The sequence below is a fragment of the Ovis canadensis genome, chromosome 11 (assembly GCF_042477335.2).
Source record: "Ovis canadensis isolate MfBH-ARS-UI-01 breed Bighorn chromosome 11, ARS-UI_OviCan_v2, whole genome shotgun sequence".
NCBI classification, from domain to species: domain Eukaryota; kingdom Metazoa; phylum Chordata; class Mammalia; order Artiodactyla; family Bovidae; genus Ovis; species Ovis canadensis.
This window is the reverse complement of record NC_091255.1, coordinates 24,144,152-24,170,028: the sequence shown is the minus strand read 5'-3', so window position 1 is coordinate 24,170,028 and position 25,877 is coordinate 24,144,152. Positions and strand designations below refer to the sequence as shown.

At 46.2% G+C, this 25,877-nt stretch overlaps 1 protein-coding gene across 3 annotated transcripts in view; it reads right to left on the bottom strand.

Moving 5' to 3' along the window:
- CCL1 (C-C motif chemokine ligand 1) overlaps nucleotides 1–20,693 on the bottom strand; it is a 34,478-nt gene extending 13,785 nt beyond the window's left edge. The window contains exon 1 of one of the 3 annotated variants that reach the window (XM_069542670.1): nucleotides 20,471–20,693. Coding sequence is in view for 1 of the 3 variants with exons in the window: in XM_069542666.1 (XP_069398767.1) it covers nucleotides 20,471–20,503 (33 nt within the window). In the remaining 2 variants the exon portion in view is untranslated. The remainder of the gene's footprint in view (nucleotides 1–20,470) is intronic. The other 2 variants (XM_069542668.1, XM_069542666.1) reach the window with 2 other exon arrangements.
- Between the last annotated feature and the right edge of the window lie 5,184 nt (nucleotides 20,694–25,877).

Genomic DNA, 25,877 nt, shown 5'->3' with positions numbered 1-25,877 from the left:
ATCTGACCGCCACCTGCAGCCACCTCTGAGAACACACTTTCATGAAGGACCACAGCTAACTGTTGCCTTGCTCCATCAGTGCTTTTATCGACCAGCTGCTTCCTGCTACCTGAAAAGTACTTAAAGCAGTCGAAATCTCAAAGACACCATAGTCACTCTTATTCCCTTCGCCCTCACAGACTGATCCTTTTTTATTCCGTGACTGTCACTTTGCAGCTGCTGCTAAGTCGCTTCAGTCGTGTCCGACTCTGTGCGACCCCATAGACGGCAGCCCACCAGGCTCCCTGTCCCTGGGATTCACCAGGCAAGAACACTGGTGTGGGTTGCCGTTTCCTTCTCCAATGCATGAAAGTGAAAAGTCAAAGTGAAGTTGCTCAGTCATGTCCGACTCTTCGCGACCCCATGGACTGCAGCCCACCAGGCTCCTCCGCCCATGGGACTTTCCAGGCGAGAGTACTGGAGTGGGGGGCCATTGCCTGCTCCGGCCTGTCACTTTAGTGGGTCTCCAAAAGGAAGGAGATGAAGGGACATCAGTTGGCCAAAGGTAACCACAGATCCTTTAGACTCACTTGGGACACAGTGAGGAGCCAGGTGGCCAGCCAGGAAATTTTTCACTCTCCCCTCCTTCTGGGTTTGCTGCCCAGCCCACTCGAGACAAGGACGGGGCTGCCCCTCCAGCAGTTCGCTTCCCCTCCTCCCCCTCACTGTGGCCACCGCAAACCCAGGACAGGAAAAGAGAAGACAGAAGGTCTTAGTCACGCCTCCCCATTTCCCAGCTCCTGCAGCAGCAAGAGGTATTGGCCGGAGGCGCCTACCACACGGAAATCTAGCATCCCACACGATACCTCCCCCGCCCCAACGCCATCTCTTCTTGCCCAGGCTTGGTACAAATCCACGGCTTTGAATGAGATGGGTCAGAACTGCATAGATGATGGAGGGATAAGAAATGGTCTGCAGCCTCAACACTGAATCAGTTTCTCGTGTTAGAAGTTTTAACTTTTCTTAGTTAGAAGTTTAAAACTAATGTGTGCCTATAGAAAGGTTTTCTTATTAGTCATCTTTGGTGAAGTCATCTTTGGGGACCAATTTACTGAGGATGGGTAGAGGTCAGACAGAGCTCAAACGGTATGAGTTCATCTTAAGATCACCTCCTCTCTCCTCCCCAGGTCCTTGCCTAAACCCTGCTGGCCTGGGGGCACTGGAGCCTGGCCCTGCGTGCCACCCCTCCAGTTACATTTCAGCCTGATTCTTCAGACCCAGACAGAAACCAATGGTGAGAGGTGTCGTTTGCCTGACACCACACAGCTGCGGGAATCCTGGCCTCCCATCGTCCATCTCTGGGGCCAAATTTTCTGAGTTCTCTCACTTAGGGAGGAGGTGTATTTGGCCTCAGAAGCAACTGGGTCATATTTCAGCCCCATTCCTTTTTAGCTGTGTGACTTAGGGTAAGTAATTTAACGCTTCTGAGCCTTAATTCCTTCCTTCAAATCCACTGCCTAATGGGTCTGGTAAAACTCTCCATTGTTTTCAAAATAAACTCCCCAACCATAACGTAACTTCGGGCTGTTTAAAGGATTCAATGAGATGGCTCACCTTATCTTGGAACACAGGAGGAAGAAAGGAAGGGAGAGAGAAAACTAAGAAGGGCAGGAAGGAGGAGAGAGGAAAAGAAAGTTGGATCATCCAGAATCACTGCCGAGGCTTAGAGAATGAACTTATGCTTGCCTGGGGTGAAGGGTGGGGAGAAGGGATAGTTACGGAGTTTGGGGTGGTCCTGTACACATTGATCTATTTGAAATGGATGATCAACAAGGACCTACTGTAGAGCATGTGAAATTCTGCTCAATGTTATGTGGCAGCCTGGATGGGAGGGGAGTTTGGGGGAGAATGGATACATGTACGTGTAGGGACAAGCCCCTTTGCTGTCCACCTGAAACTATCACAACATTGTTAAGTGGCTATATTCCAATACAAAATTAAAAGTTTAAAATTAAAAAAAAATCACTGTGGAATACCTAAAATATGTCAGGTCCTGGGGACACAGCAGACATAAGATGGATACCAGGCCTGCCCCGCAGGGCTTATAGCTCACTTCGTGGTCAGCGCTTGCGAATAGACCTCCTGTCCTGTGAGCTGCAAGTACCAGGAAGTGCTTACCCCGGGGTCTGACACACTGTAGAGGCTCAATAAAACCACACCCCCTCCCTCCTTGTCCCTCAATCCTGGACCATCTGGGGCTTCATTATAGGACCCAGGCAGTGACACCACTTCCCTATCCAGGACCCGCATCCTGGTTTCTTTCTAATCCTGGGTTACCAGGTGCCCAGGCACTCAGTGTCCCCTCCAGGAGCAGTGTCCCCACGTCTGCACCTGGCTACTTCCTGTAAGCACAAGCCCAGCCACAGTGCCCCCAGCACTTAAAGCCCTTGAACTGAAAACGCTTTCTTGTGCTGTCCAGCATCTCTTACCTGGGTTCCCTTGTCCCCCATCGTCTCTCTAATATTCAGCCCCTTTGTGCTTTTAAGGAGGCCTGTGTTACCCAGCTCTCAGTGACAAAACAAACGAGGCATCAAGCATCTCATGTAGTAGCCGCAACCCAGGGATGCCCAAAGAATGTCACAGCAGAGATGATCACTAGATTTTGTGTTTGTTTTTTTTTTTTTAACTTTTTATTCTATATTGGAGTAGCCAGTTAACAATGCTGTGATAGTTCCAGGTGGACAGCAAAAGGACCTGTCCCTTTGGACAGCAACTATACATATACACATATCCATTCTCCCCCAGCCTCCCCTCCATTCTGGTTGCCAGGTAACATTGAGCAGAGTTCCCTGTGCTAGGCAGTAGATCCTTGATGGCTATCCATTTAAAATGTAGCTGTGTGTACATTCCATCGCTAATTGCCTAGTATCTCTTCTCCCCATCCTTTCCTACTGGCAGCCATAAGTTTGTTCTTTGTACCTATGAGTCTGTTTCTGTTTTGTAGAAAAATTCGTTCGTATCATTTCTTTCTAGATTCCTCACATAAGGGATGCCATATAATATTTTTCTTTCTCTGTCTGACTTACTTCACTCAGGATGACAATCTCCAGGTCCATCCATGTACCAGTTTTTCAGTTTGTGTCCACAGCCGTGGAGCTCCTGAGTGAAAGCCACTGAGCCCACTGTTCAGAGGTGAGGTCCAAATGTCTTGGCTCAGCTTACCCCGTCCTGGACGATGTGGTCCCCAGAGCTCTAGCCCCACGTACGCTGGGAACTCACTGCCCTTCTGCCTGAGATGCTTGTTCCGGTTTCATCTGGCAGACCCCATGCAGGCTGCCCCTGACCCCACCCCACCACCGAGCTCCAGCATGAAGCAGGCTCACTCCCCACAGCAGCCACCTTGCACCCGAGGAATTGCCTCGTGGCCCACACCCCTCTTTTGTCTGGAAGCTCCTGAGGGGCAGGAGTGCCTCTGTCATGGTGCCCATTTCAGGCCCCAGCACCCCATCCAGGGTGGGTGCACAGTGACTCTTGTCATCCCTCTGCCGCAGACGAGTAGCAGATGCACCGGAGGTGAAAGGAGTCCTACGGGCAGCAAGTGACAATATTAGGGTGAGCAGCTCTGGCCCAAACCCTTTGCTGGTTTGTACTCCCCTGGACCCTCTAGCACATGTGATCGGACCACTTCCCGACTGTGTTGATGGGCACCATTCCTCACGTGGGAAGCTGGTGACAGATCCCAGTTTCTGATGCGCTGATTCATTCATCTGCTCACTCACTCAGTCACTCAGCAAACATCTTCTGAGGGCCTGCTTGGCACTCAGGCAGCCAGGCGAGAGAGGAGAGCTGACCACATAGCCAGGGTCTCGAAAGGGAAACAGACGTGCCAACCAACAAGTGGGTACCGGCGGTCAGGGCTGCTGTAATATGCAGACCAGGCTCTGCATGTGTCCAGGGTGGGGGAAGGAGGCTCTCACTGGGGTGCAATGTGGCGTCTTGACTGGGTCTGGAAGGATGAAGGTGGAATTTACCGGAGTGGGGGTGGGGGGTGGGGGCTGGATAGCATGCTGTGTGTGGTTATGAGGGTGGACTCTGCCTGGCGCCGGCCCCAGTTCCTCTGTACACCACCTATGTGACTTCTTTTCCTTTCTTAACCTCTCAGCCTCATCTCGAAATAATGCCATTTGCTCACAGTCTTGTTTGAGGATTAAACGTGACGTATCCCTTAAGGAAAATTGAACAATTGTTGGATGGCTTGCTGACAGATGACGTGGAGTGGATGCATCTGGCACGGGGGAAGGAAGTGGGCCTGCAGGGAGAGGCTGGAAATGGAGCCCAGAGGACCTGGGCCATATTCACAAGATCCTGTTTCCTGGGCTCGAGCCTTAGGACCTGGGCCTGTTGTTTGTCAGTGGAGAAAGGGCCTTAAGTCATCTTTTGCTCAGGCCTGGGATGTGGCCAGGTTTGTGGTTTGCACTGAGGGCCTGTGCTGGAGCCTGCAGGACCCAATGAATAGAAGAAAATGGTAGGACCAGGGGGTTTGAAAGAGCCCAGGAGAAGGGAGGGAACGAATTGAAAGAGTAACATTGAAACATATACACTACCTATGTATAGATAGCCATGGGAATCTGCTGTATTTATCAGGGAGCTCAAACCCAGTGCTAAGTGACAACTGAAAGTGGTGGGAGGGGCTTCCCTCGTAGCCCAGTTGGTAAAGAATCCGCCTGCAATGCAGGAGACCTGGGTTCGATCCCTGGGTCAGGAAGATCCCCCGGAGAAGGAAATGGCAACCCACTCCAGTATTCTTGCCTGGAGAATCCCATGGACAGAGGAATCTGGCAGGCTACAGTCCATGGTGTCGCAAGAGTTGGACACGATTTAGTGACTGAACTACCACCAAAGGGGTGGGATGAGATGGGAGCTGAGAGGGATGTGCCAGAGGGAAGGGACCCATGTATGTGCCTGTCGCTGATTCGTGCTGATGCAGAGCAGAAACGGAGACAATACTGTACAGCAGTTATCCTCTAATTAAAAATAACTTTATTTTTAAAAATCTAAAAGAAGAGAAAGAATCCAGGAATTGTGACAGGTAAGGAGGTGTGGTTCTTCTGCAGAAAAAGGGTGAAGAACCGGGAGACAGGGTTTCTGGGCTCTGCTGTCGATTTTCTGTGAAATTTGGGGCAGATCACTTCCCCGCTCTGGGCCTTAGTTCTCCCACCTAAAATGTGGTGTTGTTATACATTCTATGTTATATATACACAACAATGTATATATACATTGTTAAGAGTGTGGTACCAGAGCCCACACTCTTAACACACTAAGCTGGCTCTCTTGATGGACATTGGTAACAGTCATTTTTACTGATCTTTGGTGAGCTTTTTCTTTCCATTCCTATGCTGTTTCTACTTAATTTTTATCTTCTTTCAAAACTACTGGTCTTGTCTTTTTAATTTTGATATAATGGTGAATTGAAATAAGTTATTTATAATTGTGGATTAATTGTATTCTTAGTAAGAAAATTTATAAGATAATGTTTGATCAAACCAATTTTATAACTTTTTTTTTCCATTGGAGAAGTAACCTATTCACTATATTAAAGGGGAAAACACTGCTAAAATATAAGTTAAATGTGGGGTTGTTGTTTAGTCACTAAGTCGTGTCCAGCTCTCTGCAACTCACTGGAATATAGCCACCAGGCTCCTCTGTCCATGGGATTTCCCAGGCAAGAATACTGGAGTGGGTTGCCATTCCTTTCTCCAGGGGATCTTCCCAACTCAGAGATTGAACCATGTCTTCTGCTTAGCAGGTGGATTCTTTACCACTGGGCCACTTGGGGAGGCTGGCCTAAATCAGTGACTCTTTCCCTGGAAATACGATTAGTATTAGGATGACTCAGGAAGCTTTTATCAAAAGACACTTGCTTGAACCTCACTATGGACTGTTGTATTCTGAGTTCAAGGTCATTGGAGTATCAAGAGAGGGCTCTCTAGATAATCCAGCCCTACTGCTAGCCTCACTGGATGGCTACTGAGACCCTCTCTGGTTTGGCATTAAATGATGTTCTGGGTCTCCAAGTGCAAACAGAGCCCCAACCACAAGCTACATCCTAAACAGCCCCCTCTTCCATCCGACATGGAACGGTTGCCTTTTGGTCAGGCCTTAACAGGCCATAACTGCTGAGGGAACTGCTGGGGCTGTCCCCCTGCCCTTTCTGATGACGATCAAGGGAAACAGAGCTTAGCAGGGCTCATCGCAGCCTCTAAGGATTTGGATCCCACCCACCCTAGGAGCTACTTCCCCTGTGGCTCAGTGGTAAAGAATTCACCTGCCAATGCAGGAGACCAGGTTTGATTCCTGGGTTGGAAAGATCCCCTGGAGGAGGAAATGGTACCCAGCTCCAGTATTCTTGCCAGAAGAATCCCATGAACAGAGGAGCCTGGTGGGCTACAGTCCGTGGATTCAAGCACCCACCACTCACCCTAGGAGCCAAGCCCATCTAAAATTTAGAAAGCTCACACAAAACCAGAAGCTCAGAGGTGTGGTAGGCAAGACCTGGACTTGGCTTTTGAATGTTTCGTCACCTCAGTTTTGTGGTTGTTGAGCTGTCATGCCCTGAACCCAAAATACACACTTTGTAAAGTCCCTGTGAGTATTCAGGGGCAAGTGTGAGCCGAATCAGCCCGGCCCTCAGAGGACTATCAGGACAAGTGGGGTGAACCATCGCATCTCACTGGGTTCCTTGGTAACTCAGATGGTAAAAGAATCTGCCTACAATGCGGGAGGCTTGGGTTCAATATCTGGGTTGGGAAGATCCCCTGGGGGAGAACATAGCAACCCACTCCAGTATTCTTGCCTGGAGAATTCCAAGGACAGAGGAGCCATGTCCCTGGGGTAGCAAAGAGTTGGACACGGCTGAGCTACTAGCACACACACATGCACACACATCTCATCTCACATCACAGATGAGGAGCCAGAAGCAGAGGACAAGGGAGCTGCCACACCGGGACCCCTGAAGAGAGCCCCACCTTTACTCCCAGACGGGGTTCTTCCTCTGTGATTTCCGGCTTCATGCTCAGGACCACAAGAGCTGGGCTGTGCTCAGAGAGAGAAGCGGGGCCCGATGGGGGCCCCTAAAATAGCAGAAAGTGCTGCAGGATTCCTGTGGCACACCTGGAGGCCAGGGCATGGTGCCCCCTCTGCAGGGACTGGTAGGAAAAAGCCCCAGCCTTTGCACCCCACAGAGCAAGGATGCAGGGGCAGGAAGTGGCAACAGTCTGACCCCAAAATATGTCCCCCCAAACCACCAACGCCTCCTGTCCACAGGCTGCTAGGAAAGTCCCCCGAGGAGCCCTCTCCCCCGGGGCAGTGGGTGGACGGCCCGGGCCCCTCCTCGGCCACTGCCCATTTCCCACTGCGTCTTGGGACCACAGCCCCGGAAGCCCAGGGGAGCCCAGGCAGGGACGCTTTTCCATCAGCGCCCCTGAGGCCTGGCTCCCAGGCTCAGCTGAGAGCTGGCCACCCAAAGAGACACCCCGGTTGCCTGGTCTGGCCTCCTGGTGTCTGGAGTGAACTGATCTGGTCACAGACATTGTACTCAGCTCAGAGGTGGAGCTGGGCCTGGGGTGTTCTGGCCTGAAGAGTCTGAACATCTGGGTTCCCTGGCCTTCCCCTCTGTCCTCTAGCGTAGTGGGGAAAGCACTGGACTTGGGTCCAGACACCTGCATTTTAATCCAGGCCACCACTTACTAGTGTAACTGAGCAGGATCCTGTGGGGCCTTCCCCCTTGTCCTGCTTTAGCGCCTTTCTGATGTACTTTGATTATAGTATTTGATGCGAATTTCCTGAGTTGTTTTGCAGATGTGAACTCTCCCCGACCCCTTCACCTAATGAAAGATGTTAACTACGTGCTGAGCAGGAGCACAGAGGCCCAGGCCTCCTGGAACCTAAGGACTGACAAAGTTAACCCCGTGACTCCGCCCTGTTTCCTCATCATCAGCCAATCCGAGACCTGTGCACAAGCTGTGCACAAGCTGTAAGCTGCGCCCCTCCCCCACCTCACCTGCTTTTTATTTTTTTTTAAACATTATTCACACTTAGGCGTAATAATCACTTTATTCATTTAAAAGGTGGAATGTGGAAGAAGTAAATTAGGGGATTTTTCTTTAAAATGTGTACAACATTTTGAATCTGACACAGAAATTCTACCTCACACTCCAGAGTATCTTGAGAAGCTGAGCTAATAAAAGGAACAATCAGAAAGACCACAGCTTAAGGAGAGTTCAGCGATTTAACAAGCAATGTAGATGGCATTTTGTTAAGTGAAGAAAATACACTTTCTAAAACAAGTATCCTCACCTGCTTTTAAAAGTGCTTTGTCAAAACCTTTCAGGGAGCTCCAGGCTTTTTTTTTTTTTAATATATTTATTTTTAATTGAAGGATAATTGCTTAACAACACTGTTAGATTCTGCCATACATCAACATGAATCAGCCATAAGTATACATACATCCCCTCCCTCTGAACCTCCCTCCCACCACCTACCTGGCTTTTGAGGGTACAAGCCACCTTGTCTCCTAGCAACGCCTTGCAATAAACCTTTTTCTACTCAAAACTCCAAAGTTTCAGTTTATTTGGCCTCACTACGCGTTGGTCACGGAGCAGGCAATGGCACCCCACTCCAGTACTCTTGCCTGGAAAATCCCATGGATGGAAGAGCTGGGTGCGCTGCAGTCCATGGGGTCACTGAGAGTTGGACACGACTCAGTGACTTCATTTTCACTTTTCACTCTCATGCATTGGAAAAGGAAATGGCAACCCACTCCAGTGTTCTTGCCTGGAGAATCCCAGGGACTGGGGAGCCTGGTGGGCTGCCGTCTATGGGGTCGCACAGAGTCAGACACGACTGAAGTGACTTAGCAGCAGCAACGCGTCGGTCACATGAACTTGTGTTAACACTGGAACAGTTGGTTCTGATCATCTTCCTGAACCTCTGGGTTATTATCCTTAAAACTGGGTTCCCAATGCCTCTGTGCTAGGATCTTTTTAATATGGAAATGCTTGAGAAAGCTTGCAGCACAGAGCCCCATTCATTGTCCATGGTTTCTGAGAGGATTCTGTGTTTCCTCCCTCCCTGCTTGGTTTGTCTAATACATGTTACAGCTGCCCTTTGCAATGCTCTGATTGCAAATTGGCCAGGTCCTCTCTCTGGCTGGCTCAACTTTCTCAGGGGTGGGTGAGTTTCAAGAGCCAAGTTCACATGGGGAGCATCTGAAGTCAGGGCTTGCCTGCTAGCCCTAGAAAAAGTCTGCAGTCCACGTGTTCCACCAAGCCTGCATCCCTGACCAGGATGTTCACATAATCTGCAGGTTCTGGTGCAAAATAAAATGAGGGAATCCCTTGTTTAAAAACTAAACATTTCAAGTATGCAGCAGCAGAGACTGCACAAGTTATAGGCCTTGAAGGCTGCCCTGCCCCTCTCAGCCCTCCTGCCATATTTTGGCCTCATATTGGATGGCCATCCATTGGTTTATTCCCTGGAATCTCCCACTGCCCTCTTTGGGTCTCCTCTGCCCTGGTTTGGAACATGATTTTCCAAAATCCCAGGGTTATGGTTTCCTCATTCCAAAGTCTTTGACTTAAAGGTATTACCCAAACAAATCAGAAGGATGCATTTTCTTCCCACGATCTTTGCTGTTCTAAGTGACTCATCAGGCTCCTGCTGCTGCTGCTAAGTTGCTTCAGTCGTGTCCAACTCTGTGCAACCCCAATAGAAGGCAGCCCACCAGGCTCCGCCGTTCCTGGGATTCTCCAGGCAAGAACACTGGAGCGGGTTGCCATTTCCTTCTCCAATGCATTAAAGTGAAAAGTGAAAGTGAAGTCGCTCAGTCATGTCCGACTCTTTACGACCCCATGACTGCAGCCTACCAGGCTCCTCCGTCCATGGGATTTTCCAGGCAAGAGTACTGGAGTGGGGTGCCATTGCGTTCTCCGACTTAGTAGTCTAACTACTACTAAGTAAGTAAGTGAAAGTCGTTCAGTTCTGTCTGACTCTTTTCGACCCCATGGCCCATAGAATTCTCTAGTTCAGAACACTGGAGTGGGTAGACTTTCCCTTCCCCAGGGGAACTTCCCAACCCAGGGATCGAACCCAGGTCTCCAACACTGCAGGTGTATTCTTTAACCAACTGAGCCACAAGGGGAGCCCCCAAATACTACTACTATATAAAAGAAAAAAAAAAAGAAAATATTTCCATTTTTGGAGACTGTCTTCCTTTTTGGTTTATTAGCCTCAAACACTGTCTTTTATGTCTTCCACATCACCAAAGCCTAGTGCTAACAATATAATACATTATTTTCTGACTAAACTATGTTTTCATTGACCTTGGCTCTCTATTCAATCTCATGAAAGCAAAAATACAATTGTCAAAATCTTGGTAAAAAAAATAAGCTATACGCTTTACACTTTAACAATAAATTTCATTGGTTGTGGTACTAACTTGCATAAATAAATAAAACATGTCATGGACTAATCAAAAGCTTTTTAAAAAGCTTTCATTATAAAACACTCTTGGAATATTGTAATAAGCTTGTAAAATTTTCCTAGATGTCTTAGCGAAAATGTTACTGCTTATACCATTCTCAAAGTTAGCACCTAAAATATTTATCAGAAAAAAAAATAATTTAATAGACCCGAGGAGTTTAATGTGCCTTTCCTGGAATAAAGTCAATAGGAGCATTTAAAGAAAAGAGCAGAATGAAAAATCAAAGATCACTAGCATGTCTGCACAACTATATAGAATTGTATTACAAAGGAAAGTCTTGACTAAATGATTTATAACTCCCTACCACACTTGTCACACTGTTCTGAGTAGTGTCGATACTTTTGAAAATAAATTATGAAAACTAAATAAAACATGGACTTATTCTTCATGCTAATGAGAAGAACACAGTTGGTTGCACTATAAACAAATTTCTCTGACCTATGTCAACAGGAAAAAAATTATAGTATGATGAAAGATATTAAAGGAAAACGGTTCCCAATTAAGCACGTAAGCATGATCTAGCCCTCATTATTCACTGTCATAACGTTCTGAAAATAAGATCTTCACCCTACCAAAAGAGCCAACTGACTTGGGCCTCAGTCCTCAAACAGCTGGTTAAAAAGAGAATCCTGTTATGGTAAGTAGAGGGCATCTCTTTCACCAAAGGGCCCCACTCAGCCTCAACTCCCCAGCCGCAGAGTCAAAGAAAACCCAGATTTATCTAAAATGGCCAAGAATTGATTGTGGAGAAGGGGCAGGTGTGGAGAATAGACACTGTTCCCTCTGCTGATCTGGGATCCATCCTGCCCTCACTGTTTCCAGCTGGAACCGATCTCAACCACAGATTTCTCCCACCACCCCCAACACGAGGTGATTCAGTAGGATGCGACGCGTTTAACCAGCCTGTGTTAGTTTAAAGGAGTCTGTCACCAATCTCTTCTGCCTCCTTCCACCTTCAACAGATGGATCCTTTAGATCCAGATGTGATGAAGCAGGTAGATGGTGCTGAGCATCCTGCCTCCTCTTGCCCAGTCCTCCCTTGCCCGCAGTCATATCATGAAAAGAGAGGAAATGGGTAACCCGGACTTTCTTCCAGCTCTGTCACTCTTAAAAAAATTTTTTTTTAATGTTATTTATTTATTTATTGAGGTTGTTTTACCCTAGGCTGTGCTGGGTCTTCATTGCTGCTCACAGGCGTCTTCTCTAATTTCTGTGAGTAGGGGCTACTCTCTAGTTACCGTGTGATGAAGGGGCTTATCATTGCAGGGGCTCCTCTTGCTGTGGAGCATGGGCTCTAGGGCACACGGGCTTCAGTAGTTGCAGCCCTTGGGCTTAGTTGCCTCGCAGCGTGCAGGATCTTCCCAACCAGGGACTGAACCCATGTCCCCTGCATTGGCAGACAGATTCCTAACCACTGGACCACCAGGGAAGTCCGAGCTCTGCCCCCTCTTGATCTCTGTCTACCGGAAGTATCCTCATCTATGACTTACTGATTCTGATCTTTCTCCTGGCTAACCGACCAGAGGCTGTGAGCCACACAGGAGACAATGGTGGGATGTAATGGGTATTTGGCAAAGCACATGTGACCGAATTTACTGTCTTCTACCTCTGCTGTCTCTCACCTGTGCCCCTTCTCAGGCAAACAACGGGAAGTGCTGGCCCCACTCCCCCTACTTCTCCCCTGCCCATGCTTTCAATACACTGCAAACTGGCTTCTGTCTCTACCATGCCACCCAAACTGCAATGGCTAAAGTCACCAGTGACCTCATCGCTGCTAAATCCATGGCCACCTTGACTTTCATCTTGCCTGGCGTCTTAGCACCCTTGATCCTGTGGACCCTTCCTTCTGGAAACATCCCCTTGCCGTGCCTTCTACGACAGGTGGCCCTCACAGTTTTCCTCCAACGTCTATGTTGTTACTTCTGAGACTTGGTTCAAGGCTCCTGGTGGTCCCTTAATCTTGCCCGTCCATAGGAAAACAGCAGCTGTGAGCTAACATCACTCTGTATACTTCACGTGTGCTACGCTACTCTAAGCGCTTCATGTGTTTTAAGCTGTCTTTTCTTCCTCGTGGCCCTGGAAGTAGTTATTGCTGTTATCACCCGTTGCACAGATGAGGAGACCAAGGTGCAGAGAAGTTGTTGAAGATTACTCAGCTAGTCACTAGGAAAGTGGGATTCAGAAGCAGACAGTCTGGCTCCAGTTCTGAACCAGCACTCTGCACCGCCCCTCGACAGACTCACTCCCAGGTGCTGCCTGAGTGTCTTAGCTTACCCTGCAATCTGCCTCCTAATGTGGCCACAACCTATACCACTTGTAACCCCATATCTACACTCAGTGCCCCACGCCCTCCTGCCAGATACACTCTGGTCTTTGCTCATGCTCGTTTCTTTAAGGAGAACTGTTTTTTTCATGTGGTGAGTTCCACTCTTGTTCCAAATCACCTCCTCAGTGAAGCCTTCTTTCCTTTCTCCCAGCCCTCCTTGTTTCCTATGGATTCCAGACACCATGATTTCCCTTCTGGGCTTGCACAGACTGCCTTCTGATGTAATTTGCCTATTCCTGAGCCTGCTTTCCTGTCTAGACTCTGAGCTCCTGGCTTAACACAGGCATGTGATCCTGCTGATGACTGTTTAGGTGAACTAAAGATCTGGCCCATGCCTCAGTGGAACCTGATGTTGCCAAACCAAACTTGGGGCCATTCGCCCAAGCTCAGTAAGGCCGGTCTACTGACATGGTGGTGGTGAAACAAAGTGGAGCATTTATTGAAAGGCAAGCAAGGGGTATGAGGGGAGCTAATGTTCCAAAGGCCTGAGATCTCATTTGGGGAAAGTGTTTTTAAAGATCCCTTATCCTTAAGGAAGAGGCTTGTGAGGTTTGATGAGTTTGTGGACATTCTTCTGATTGGTCAGTGGTGGTTAATCAGGAGTCAATATCATGAACTTTCCAATTCCAACCAATCTTGGGGCTCTGTGTTCATTGTTATCATGCAGTTAGCTCCTTCCATCTAGTAGGGGTTTTAATATCTGTAAGACATCTCAGGAATATGAGTCAGACACTGTTATCTAAGTCCATCAGGGAGGAAATAAAGATTACGTGACTCTACTATATAGTTGATCTGTTGTGTAAATTATTACCTGTTCTCTTGGCCCAATTACTGTCTTTTGTTACAATACGTTCATATTCTTCCAGTCAGTAATTCCTGAACCAGCCTCTTGGTACTCAGTGGAGGCCTGGGAGACTAAAGCTTTTCTATAAATAAGAGACAAGTGAGGACGTGCTTCACAGACAGAACTGTTTCCAAATAGGAATCAGTGGCTTCCGATTACAACAATAGGGTCTGTATGTGTTCACAGCTATTTATAGCTTCCTTGGTCCTTTACACTCTGTGTTAATTTGAGCCTCAAAATAAGGTATGAAGTGGTTGCTATAAATCAATTTTACAAATGAGGAAATAAAAACATAGAGATTATTACTAATACCAAACACACACATTGGTCTGCACCCAAATGCCCCCAGCAAAAGGTTTGGCCCTATGAATCCAAATGAGTGCTTGCCTTGTGTTCATGCCAGGCGAGCATGAGATGGGCCAAGGCCACAGAAGAATTGAGTTTTCTCCAAAGGGCTGCACATGGAGTTTCTTTCTGGCCTCCACATCTCTATCCCCTAGGGCAAGCCCCTGCCAAGGTCTCCCCTGCATAAATAAGCAAGCGGGTAAACGTAGTCTACTTTCACTTATTCAGGTACCTCAGTGGGAAGGCAAGTTGAGTTTAAGACCGTTACTAAATAAATATGGTTCTCTTACTGCCAACCATATATAATTCCATCTAACAGTATTATTGTGTTGAACGTACTTAGAAGATAGACTTTAATGGAGAGTTTATCGGGATTCGTAATTAGCACAGCAACTGCAAACACTTTAGAGTAGTTGGAAGCAGATTAAACCCGCTAAAGAGAATCAACCACTCAAACACAATAGCGGTATCCATTTACACGCCAACCATTTGCTTGCCAATTAGAAATGCACAAGCTCAAACAGCTACTGTAAATCTTACCCTTGATGCTGTATTTGACATCCCTTCTGGCAAAAACTACTCGTTAACTAAGTCAACAAATATTTCAAGGGTGCCTACTATGTGCCAGACCCTCCCCCTGTGCTGGGAACCAAGATACTCAAGACATTTGCCTTGTAGAGCTAATCCCCTGGGAGAGACATAATTTTTCAGCTCATTATATAAACAAGATAATTTCAAATAGGATAAGTCAGTGAGGACACATAACACAGAGATATGACAAGAGGGGGAATTAAAGAGTTGGCATTTGAGCTGAGACTTGGAGGGGTAGAATATTCGAGGCAGACAGAATGGGGAGTGCAAAGATCTAATGTGGTATCTTAACGTGGCCCTTGAATAGGACCTAAGACAAAGATTTGAAGAAAGTAATTTATTTGGGAAGTGCAGGAAAGATGAGCAAGGGAACCAGGGAGCAAAACGAGGACTTAATAAAGAGCATGTTATCAGGCCAGCTACTTTGTGAGTGGCGGGGCTGACTCCCCAGGGCGCTTTGAGATGCAGTGTAGAGCACACAGCTGAATTATCTCCCCTAAGAGCAGGGGAGTTGGGATATTTATCGTCAGTTGCTGTCTGTCACCTGTGAGGCCTGCTCCCTGCCACTGCTGTCCTTGGCTGCTCAGGGACAGAGCTGTCTTCCATGGCTGAAGTCAGCTTGTGTGCACTAAGATGGAAAAGCCTAGCTGAAGGATGTGAGCTGGATACTGGCAGCACCTGTGACCTGCAGAGACCAGTCTAGAATGTTCCAGAAGGAAAGTCAGTGAGAGTGGTACATAAAACTTGGGTGGGGGTGGAATGACAGGAGGGGAAGCCTGAGAGGAAGGCAGAGACCAGTTCAGGTGAAGCTGGGAAGCTGCGATGAATTTGAATTTTATTCTAGGTGCTTTGGGGACACAGTTGAGAAAGTCAGTCAGAGATAAGAACTGACTTTTTTTTTTTTTTTTTACAAAAGAAGATCCTTCTCTCAGTTGCACGGGAAATAGGTTATTTGGAGAGCAAGAGAGAATGTAGGAAGACCAGTCAGGAGGCACTAGCAGAAGTCTAGGGGGAGAGATAATGGCTTTGGGTGGCAGGAGGTGCTGTGCAAGGTGGATGGACCCAGGAGTGTCATAGCAGAGCAGAACAGAACGATGGCTGGGTTAGACGTGGGGGAGAGTGAGAAAAGAAGAAGCCTTGGCTTGACTGTATGAGCCCTGGAGGAGGAGGATTACAAAAGGAGCAGGCTGGGTTGCGCTGCGCAAGAATTGAGTAACTTTGATCAGTCACTCCTCCGATCTGGTTTCCTCATTTGGGAAACATAGAACTCTTTCTATCTAAGGGTGCTTTTAACTCTAATAGCCTATGATTTTAGAGCAAACGATCATATATATACACATATATACGTATATATTTATAACCAAATCACTTTTCTGTACACTTGAAACTAACACAACATTGTAAATCAACTGCACGTCAATTAAAAACAAAACAGGGGCTTCCCCCGTGGCCCAGTGGTAGAGAATCCACCTGCCAATGCAGGAGACGTGGGTTTGATCCCTGATCAGGGAAGACCCCACATGGCACAGAGAAACTAAGCACGTGCACACAACTACTGAGGCCTGTGCTCTAGAGCCCGGGAGCCGCCGCTACTGAGGCCCCCATGCTAGGCCCTGTGCCCTGCAACAACAGAGGCCACGGCAGTGAGAAGCCTGAACGCTGGCTCTAGACGGGAGCCTCCATTCTCCGCAGTGAGAGCAAAGCCTGCCCAGCAGCAAAGAGCCATCCCAGCTAAACATAAAAAGCGAATAAACTATTATAAAGAATGCCAAGAAATAAAACGTTTTTGAAAAGTATTCAAAACAGTCTCTTTTTTTAAGTTGCAGTTCTTTCTGATAAAGCAATGAAGTGAAGTGAAGTGAAGTCGCTCAGTCGTGTCCGACTCTTTGTGACCGCATGGACTGCAGCCCGCCAGGCTCCTCCATCCATGGGATTTTCCAGGCAAGAGTACTGGAGTGGGGTGCCATTGCCTTCTCCATATGAATCCCTACTCAGAACAAAAGCTAGCACCTTGACAATAACCTGCTTCTAACTGAGAGGGTAACAGGCAGGAAGGCCAGGGGGTCTCCAAAGGGAGGGAATAGCCTGCAAGTGTCAGACATTTTTATCTCTCTTAAGTGGCAGGAAACAAACCAGCTATATTTTTTCCTTCTCTATACAAATTTAAAAGGAGATCTCTCTTAAAATACTGTGTTGCCCTAATGACACCTGGTTTCACCTGAAGTTAACCAATGCCTTTTTCTTATGGAAATATCTATCTTAAGCTATGCTAATGTACGATGTATTTACCCCAAACTCTGTCTTCAAGTTGGTTCCGCCTCTTGGCTCAGAACCGACTTCACAAACCAGTATGTTATTCTCAGATATTGTTCCCCCACCTCATGAGAAGAGTTGACTCATTGAAAAGACTCTGATGCTGGGAGGGATTGGGGGCAGGAGGAGAAGGGGACGACAGAGGATGAGATGGCTGGATGGCATCACCACCTCAATGGACGTGAGTCTGAGTGAACTCTGGGAATTGGTGATGGACAGGGAGGCCTGGTGTGCTGCGATTCATGGGGTCGCAAAGAGTCGGACACGACTGAGTGACTGAACTGAACTGAATCTATGTAAATGAAACTATTTGTATGGTGATCTGCCCTTCTTTAAGATTCAAGTTAATCCTTTAATGGCCCAGGATGAACCATTTGGTGCCAAGATTATCCCAAAATGCATCTTATGGGTGAGGGGCGTGGTGCCATTCTGAGTTTTAAGACATTCCTTGCTTTCATTAACAGACTGCTAGCGACTTCGTGACTTCACTTTCACTTTTCACTTTCATGCATTGGAGAAGGACATGGCAACCCACTCCAGTGTTCTTGCCTGGAGAATCCCAGGGATGGGGGAGCCTGGCGGGCTGCCGTCTATGGGGTCGCACAGAGTCGGACACGACTGAAGCGACTTAGCAGCAGCAGCAGCAGGGACTGTATAACATCCAGCTGAAGACTAGCAGGGGGGTACTCTTTCTGCCCCCTTCTGATGCCTATGTCAGAAGCTTTCTCTGTCTCCTTTATACTTTAACAAAACTTTATTACACAAAAGCTCTGAATGATCAAGCCTCGTCTCTGACCCTGGATTGAATTCTTCTCCTCCGGGGGCCAAGAATCCCGGCATCTTTGCGTGATTCAACAACAACTTTTCATAACCACATTTTCCTATGTGTATATGTACAGTCCAAGGTAACCAACATCCTAAACTCTCTTGCTTATTTTTCGTCGATATGTGTGTCTAAATGTGTATATTCTTGCTTCACACACGAAAAAAGTGTACATACTATTTATAATTGTAGGGACTTACTTTTTGGCCAAGAATGTTTCGATAATATACATCCATTTTATGGAGTGTGCACTGCAGTTCATTTCAACTGCTGGTAAAATGGTTGGTTTAATGTTAAATACATTGTTAAATGTATTGGTTAAACACATAATTTATTCATTCACTCTCTCTTAAGGGCATTTGAGGGTTTTCCCAGATCTTTGCCATTGTAAACAGTGCAGCTATGAACATCTTTGTATAGGCAAGACTTTTTACTACGTATTATAAAAAAGTGGAATTGCTGCTTTAGGATAGTCACTGTTATAAGATAGCTTCAACCATTGTCTAAAGTAGGAGATCAATCTCTAAAGTAAGAGATCATGCAGGTCCGCATTGATGCTAGGTATCAACTGAGTTTCCCATTTGGGCCAGCCAAATTATTTTGGATTGAGGTCTCTTTTTGGTTTGGATTTGCATTGCCCTGACCAGTAATGAAGCTAAACATGTCTTTGTTTGTCCATCAGTCAAAAGTGTTTCCTTTTTTGGTGTGATATCTGTTCCTGTTTGTCACTATTTTTCTTCTGGGTATTTCTTATCAGTGCCATCAGCGTGCTTCCTGCCTGTAAAGGCCAGACGAGTTCAAGACCGTTTTATGTCCTAAAGAGTCAGTCTTATTTAACTCAGACCAATAGCACTTTTGGCGATGGAACAATCAAAAACTTTCTATGAAGTGTATGTAGTCACAATGTGCTTTGAGACACACCTCTCTGTTTTTCTCTAGATATAACTCTTTAAGTATTTGAATGCCATCAGGATTAATGAGATTCAGTCTCTTTTCCAAGAAATGAGGTTGTCCATTTTCTGTGTGTGTGCTCAGTCAGTCAGTTGTGTCTGACTCTTTGGGACCCCATGGACTCTAGCCTACCAGGTTCCTCTGTCCATGCAATTTTCCAGACAAGAATACTGGAGTGGGTTGCCATGCCCTCCTCCAGGGGATCTTTCCGACCCGGGGATCGAACCCACGTCTCTTGCATCTCCTGCAGTGGCAGGTGAACCCTTTACCACTGTGCCACCTTGTCCATTCTCTGGGACTACCTAAATCCTCTCAGAGGTGTTAACAGATGGAATAACAGTCATGCATTTGACTTGGTCTTAACCCCAGGCCATACTTTTGTTTTGAAATTTGCCCCTAAAGCTGGTTTCTATTTTGAGGATATTTTGCAGGCTGCAGAAGTTGAAATGACAGATGTTTGCACCTGTTCATTCTGCAAACTCTAGAATTTCAAGACTTAACTATGTTCTCTTTCAATTCTGCTTACAAATGAGCCAGTCTTATCTGCTGTCACCTCTTGTATCTGATGAAATGTAGTTAGGAACAAGTAACTCACACAAACAACATTCTGTCTCAAAATTTCTTCTCCCAAAGCCATGAATTCAGTAGGTATATTTCCTGCCTTCCAAATGATCACATGTGATCTTTTTCCTAGATGTCTCCCTACTGCATTATGTAGCTTGATAGTTTTCCAGCCCCCTATAATAATTACCTCACTGTCTGCCATTCAGCCCCCAAACCAAAACTACACATTCTGTTTTTTAGTTAGCACAGCATCCCACTTCTAGGTACTAAGTTTTTATATCAATCAGCTTTCGCTACAGTAACAAACAATCCCCCAACTCCCCCAAACAGTGGCTTATAACAAGGAGTATTATCTTTTGTTCTGAAGTCTGCTGGTCAATTGCATCTCTGCTCCAAACTGTGTGTCAGCTCCTTGCTCCACATCTTCCCACTTCTGGGCCCAGGCTAAAGGAATAGCTCCAGTTTAGGATATGTTGGAAGATGCAGGAAAAAGAGACATGCAATGCTTTTAAACCTTCCGCTAAGCTATGACACAGGTCCTAACTACTTACATTCTGTTGACTCAAGGAAGTTATATGGCCAAGACCAAAGCCAATGATGTCAGCCAATATATTCTGAATCCTTCTGAATGAGAATATAATCTCTCACAGATGTGAAAGAACATTTGATACATTCTTATATAATCTTTTGTTAGGGTGCTTACTGCAATATAGTCTCCGATTTGTAGCTTATTTTCAAGCTGTCTAAGAAATAAAACTCAATTTTAATACAGAAAAATATATCACTCTTTTCTCTTAGAGTCAACATCTTTGCATCTTATGTTTAAGAAATCTTTCCCTTCTCCAAAGTTCAAAAGACATTTCTATTAAGGTTTTCTATGAAAATTTTCAAGGACTTATTTTTAACATGTAATCATCTGGAGTTGATTTCTGTATATGGTATAATGTAAGGATCTGATTTAATTTTTTCTTCTTTATCGACTGCCAAAGTTCCAGGCCTAATTCTTCAACTGAGGTGACACGTGAACCTCACATCACATACCATTGCATCAGACCTACAAGGTTCTGTTTCTAGGCTTTCTCTTCATAGCTTATCACTGCATTGACCATAATAAGTCATGGTATTTGGTTAAGTAAAGCTCCCCCTCTCTTTGTGTGTGTGTGTTTCAGCCAGAAGTGTTCTGGCTATGCTCACCCTTTTACTGTTGTTTGTCAAGTTTGGAGCCATTTCATCAGGAAGATCTCTGGTGGGTACCAGGCTGTGCTCTTTAGATGGTCAATGAACCGTCACCATTACCCGATGAAGGTCGTGTTGTTTTCCCCTATACTACAGCTGAGATGCGCAGAGATGGACAGCTGGTCCACAGCTACAAAGCAGCAGCTTCTTCAGCTCCCAGCCCCCAGCTCACCCAGGCAGCGTGGAGGATACGCTGATAAGCCTGAGACCACAAACCCTGGGTCTGCAAAGTCACAGGCAGTGCATGCTATCACTTTGCTGAGGATTCCTGGTCCCAGCAGAAACTGTGCAGCTTCTAAGTCCAAGTTGACCACATAAGTCAACTCATTCTCATCAAATTAAAAAAAAGGAAAACACCCAAAACAGGCAGGACCCTGACACCTGGGGATGGTTCATATTTAAAGAAGAAAGCACTCTGGCAATGACTTTCCATAACAGAGGAGAGATGTGTGTGTGTGTGTGTGTTGGTATTCACATCCCCAGCAAATGACTAATACCTTGATTGTCACAGTCATTCTATATTTTAGTTCTTGAAGCAGGTAATCTTATTATACCAAGAAGGCTGAATGACTTTTCAAATCATCCAACTTTTCTATGCTCTTTGTTTGTGGAAGTAATACTTAAGGTACTTCATTTGCAAGGTTCTTCTGAGCAAAATATGTGTAGAGCAGTGGCCCTCCACACTAGATCAGCAGCCTCAGCATCACTAGGGAACTTGGAAATGCAAATTCTTTGGCCTCACTCCAGTCTTATGAGTCTTTTTCTTAACCCATCATTTATTTATTTATTTATTTTGATGCACTGAGTCTGCTACTGCACACGGGCTTTCTCCAATTGCAGTGAGTGAGAGCTACTGTCTAGTTGTTTGTGTGAGCTTCTCATTGCAGTGACTTCTTTTACTGCAGAGCGTGGACTCTAGAGCATGGACTCAATAGTTGTGGCACACAGGCTTACTTGTCCTGTGGCATGTGGAATACTCCCAGACTGGGGATCTAATCTGTGTCCCCTGCTTTGGCAGGCAGGTTGTTAAGCATTGGGCCACCAGGCAAGTTCCTTACTGAATCTTATCATAGGAGGTGAGGCCCAGTAATCTCTGTATCCACAAGAAACCCCCTCCAGGTGATTCTGGTGCCCCTGAGGTTTGAGAATCACTGATGTAGGCCACCCAACTTGGTCAATTCCCAGTGGACGCTAGCAAGCTTGGTCAAAGGTCACAGAACTAGTTCATGGAAAGGCCTGGCTTTTCCTGGTCTCTGGCCCTCCTGGATAACTTTTTCCACCAACTGAGTTTTATCTCCAAGGATCAAGAGCTTCCAAGCTGGGAAGATGAGTTGCAAAGTCAGATATTGGTATTAAATATATCACCTGGAAATAATCAATCCAGGGCTTAAAGAATAACAGAGTGAAACTTAGGCCTGTGAAACACCATGGACACTCTTAAATGACACTTTGAGGCTGGGAGGATTACCAGCTCCAATGCACACGTGGCATTCTGAGAGATACATATGTCGTGTATACAACCCCCATAGATGAATTGCTAAAGGTCCATTATCTGCAAATAGGTTAAATCTCTACTGCAGGTATCAGGCTGGCTTACCGTAGGTTTATCTTTTACATTTCAGATAGCTTTGGGAACCAAAATCTTTATCATAGCAACTTTAAAGTAAACAAAAATTTAAAAAAAAACAAGTCAATAATAGTTATATCTTCCTCAAAGTACTGTTCATATCTCACTTTTGTTAATTTTTTATAGACAAATCTTCATCCCATCCCAGTCACAGTGACTCCCAATTTTGTGTTCTTTTTTCTTTTTTTTTCCACTGGCTTTATCATAACTATTTTCTGTGATGCCCCCTCATCCTCATAATTGCCATTATGATGGCTAGAAAATATTCCCTGAAACTGATATAAGATTTGATTGAAGGTATTTATCTGGCTACCAGTGTTTCCTAAATAATAATGTTGTGACTACTTTTCTATAAGTCGCATTTTCTTTTTGCTGATGTTTTCCTTTAAAGTAGCTCCCTAGAAGTGGAGTTACAGGAAAAGAGCCTGAATGCATCTGACTACTGGAGCAATAGGAAATATGTTTCTAAAAAGAAGTAGCAATTTCTTTGTTAGTGGTAATGTATAAAGACACTTGTTTTATAAAAGGTAGTCCTCAGCATTGGGTATCATTTTTCCACTTCTCTCCTGCCTTTTTTTTTTTTTTTTTTGCCAATTTATTGAGAATGTAAGTTTACCCTATTATTTTTGCCATTTTCCTTACTTGTAAATCCTACATCCCTTCTTCTTTCCAAAGACGTCTTGTCAAACTGGCTTTCAAAGAGGATTCATTTCAATTGGCACATCCATGCGGGCTTCCCTGTTGGCCCAGTGATGAAAGAATCCATCTGCAATTCAGGAGATGCAGGTTCGATTCCCAGGTCAGGGAGATCCCCTGGAGAAGGAAATAGCAACCCACGCTAATATTCTTGCCTGGGAAATCCCATGGACAGAGGGCTACAGCGGCCACACCCCATAGAGTTGCAGAGTCGGACACGACTGAGCACACACACTGGGTGTCTGTGTACGTGTGTGCATGCCGTGTGGACATGGCTTTGTGTGTCTGGATACATGTATGTGTCTGAGTATCTGACCATCTCTGTGCATCTTCTTCCCTGTTTATGATTCAAAGAACAAGTGTGTTGTGGAGTGTGTATGTCTTGGGGTCTGCGGCAAACATTGAGTTTCTAAGCACATATTCCTTGGAATACGCTCAAGTGTATAAATTGTAGTGTAGGATCATGGATGTGATGTAAGGATCGAAATCAAACATAGACCACTCATGACTTAACACAAATTTTTCATCTATGCCTTCTTGCATACCTTTGCTAACAGAGGGAACAAATTAGAGAATTCCAAATAGTAATAAAATGTTTAAGGAGTTGGGACCATTTGGAAAAAGAGTAGATGGATCCTACAAGGCTCTAATTTTCATACAGAAAACAGATAAAGCTTCAGTGGGCTGGGGCTTTGGAAAATGTTTATCAAATGAGCAATACTGGGCAGACCACATACCACCACCACCAATCCCCACCCATGCCTCTGTTCTCTGAATGTAAAATGGAGATCAGAATAAAGGATGCTTGTGAAAGTTAAATAAGATGATGCTAACAGAAAGTGCTCACAAGACACGGTCCCCTGTAGGAAAAGGAGTGAAGGGGATGGATCCAGGTCCCAGATGCAGGGACCCAGTCTCTTCTCAGACCCTGAAATAGACAGTGAAGGTTCTGAACTGTAAGTTTGCCAAAGGTCTTTCTAAAATTTTGCCTTGACCAGAGATAAAAAAAATCTCACACTGAATCTCACATTGCTGAATACATGCAGTTTGAAGGTAGACCAAACTCTTCAAAGTATGGGGCTTATGATGAAAAGATAACTGAAGTTCTCATGTGGTGGAGGGAGCATGAAATCACTGGGGCAAATCTGCAGATTTCAGACTTCTAGAAAACCAAGAGTACTTCCCCACTGCCACCCGCCAACCCCAGCAATGCACGTACACACACGCACACACACACACACACACACACACACTTTCATCCAAACTATTTTCACAGGGAACCCCAAACTATGAAACAGATCGGGGCAGAGATTGAAGACGGGTGGGTTGCCCACTCCCCATCTCTGACTCTGACAAGGGGCTCCTGAAACATGTCCACACACCCTGGAGCCCCCTGGGTGAAAACCAGGCATCTAGTTGGCCCCAGAGTCTTGCTAGCACTGCCGCACTCTAAGGCACAGTTTCCAAGTAGTCACAAACCAGCTAATGTTTATTGAGAGCTTCCCTTACTCCAGGTTCTCTGCTTAAATCCTGACACATCTTATCTCATTTTGTCCTCACGTGTTCTCCATGGGGAAGACCCTAATAGCACTAGATGGAATCCCCGCTCTACAGATGAGGAATACAAGACTCGATGAAAGGATGTGCTTGTGTGCTTAGAGGCTCAGTCATATCCGACTCCTCGTGGCCCCATGGACTGTAGCCCATCAGACTCCCCTGTCCATAAGATTTTCCAAGTAAGAATACTGGAGTGGGGTGCCATTTCCTACTCCAGGGGATCTTCCCAAACCAGGGGTTGAACCTGAATCACCTGTGTTGGCAGGCGGATACTTTATCACTGAGCCCCCTGGGAAGCACCTGTAAAAGGATATTGGAATGTAGGAAGCATGCTTAATTTCATTCAGCTTGAACATCATGGAGCCAAGAAGCAAACCTAGGTAGTCTGGCTCTAGAATCTGTGTTCTGAACCCACCCTGTAAGCCTCCCAGTTGAGGGTTAAGTGCTATCGTTTGGATTTAACGTTTCTGAATCTCCGTCAGTAGACCTTGCATCGCTCACCTTTCTGGAGGTCGGGGTTTCTTGTTTTGTTTCACTTTGTGTTCAAGAAGAGGTGTGTGAGTGGCCCCAGTCCTCTCTTATCTAAAACCCTCTGATCAGGACAGAAGAACAGAGCCCAGCACTGCTGTCTAACCTGAGGGCCAAGCCACTGACTTTGACAGCAGCCACGGCTGCTGGAAAGACCGTTCCTGCAGGTGTTAGTTTGATGACAGGACAAGGTGGGGATGGAAAGAGGGAGTAGCCTCTGATACCTCTTGGTGCTTTAAAACCCACCTTATTTAACACTCATAACACCCCCGTGAAGTAGATGGGATTAGCCCCATTTCATGATGGCAAAACCGAGGCTCAGAGAAATTTGCTGGAGGTCCCCCAGATCAGAAGTGGTAGAGCCCGGATTTGAACCCAGCATTCTCTCACCCTCCATCACACTACACTAGACCTGGGGGAGTGTGGGTCCCTGCACTTCTCCAGAGCCTTCCTCAAGGCTCTAAGTCCCTTCTCTCCTGTTTTCGTCCCAGGCCTTGTCGCCAGCCCTGCCGATGCTTGCTGCCGTGTTTGTCTCCTGCGATGCCCAGAAGGCCCTGATGGCCAAGTGTGAGTCTGGGCAGGGCCCTCTGTGAAGGGAATGAAGAGCCCAGTCCAGGAAACCCAGACCTCGGAGGAGCTGAGAACTCTCCCCACCCTGCCCCAAACCACTGAGAACTCCAGGCATTGAGAACCCCGCTGGCCCCTGGAGATTCACACCTCCTCCCTCCCACACGAGGTGGCCTCTCTGGTCTTTGGGAAACCCCAGGGCAATTTCTGGCCTCTAAGTGGGTGTCCAGGAGTCAAAGTTTCCCCCCAAGTTGAGTGAGCAAGGAGGCATTCAAATTCTCCCAGGCAGAAGGATTCCTATCTGTCTTTCCCTCTGCTTCGGAACCAAGCATCACACAGGACAGTGTGTTTTGTGTTTTAAAAACTATTTATTTATTGACTTACTTATTT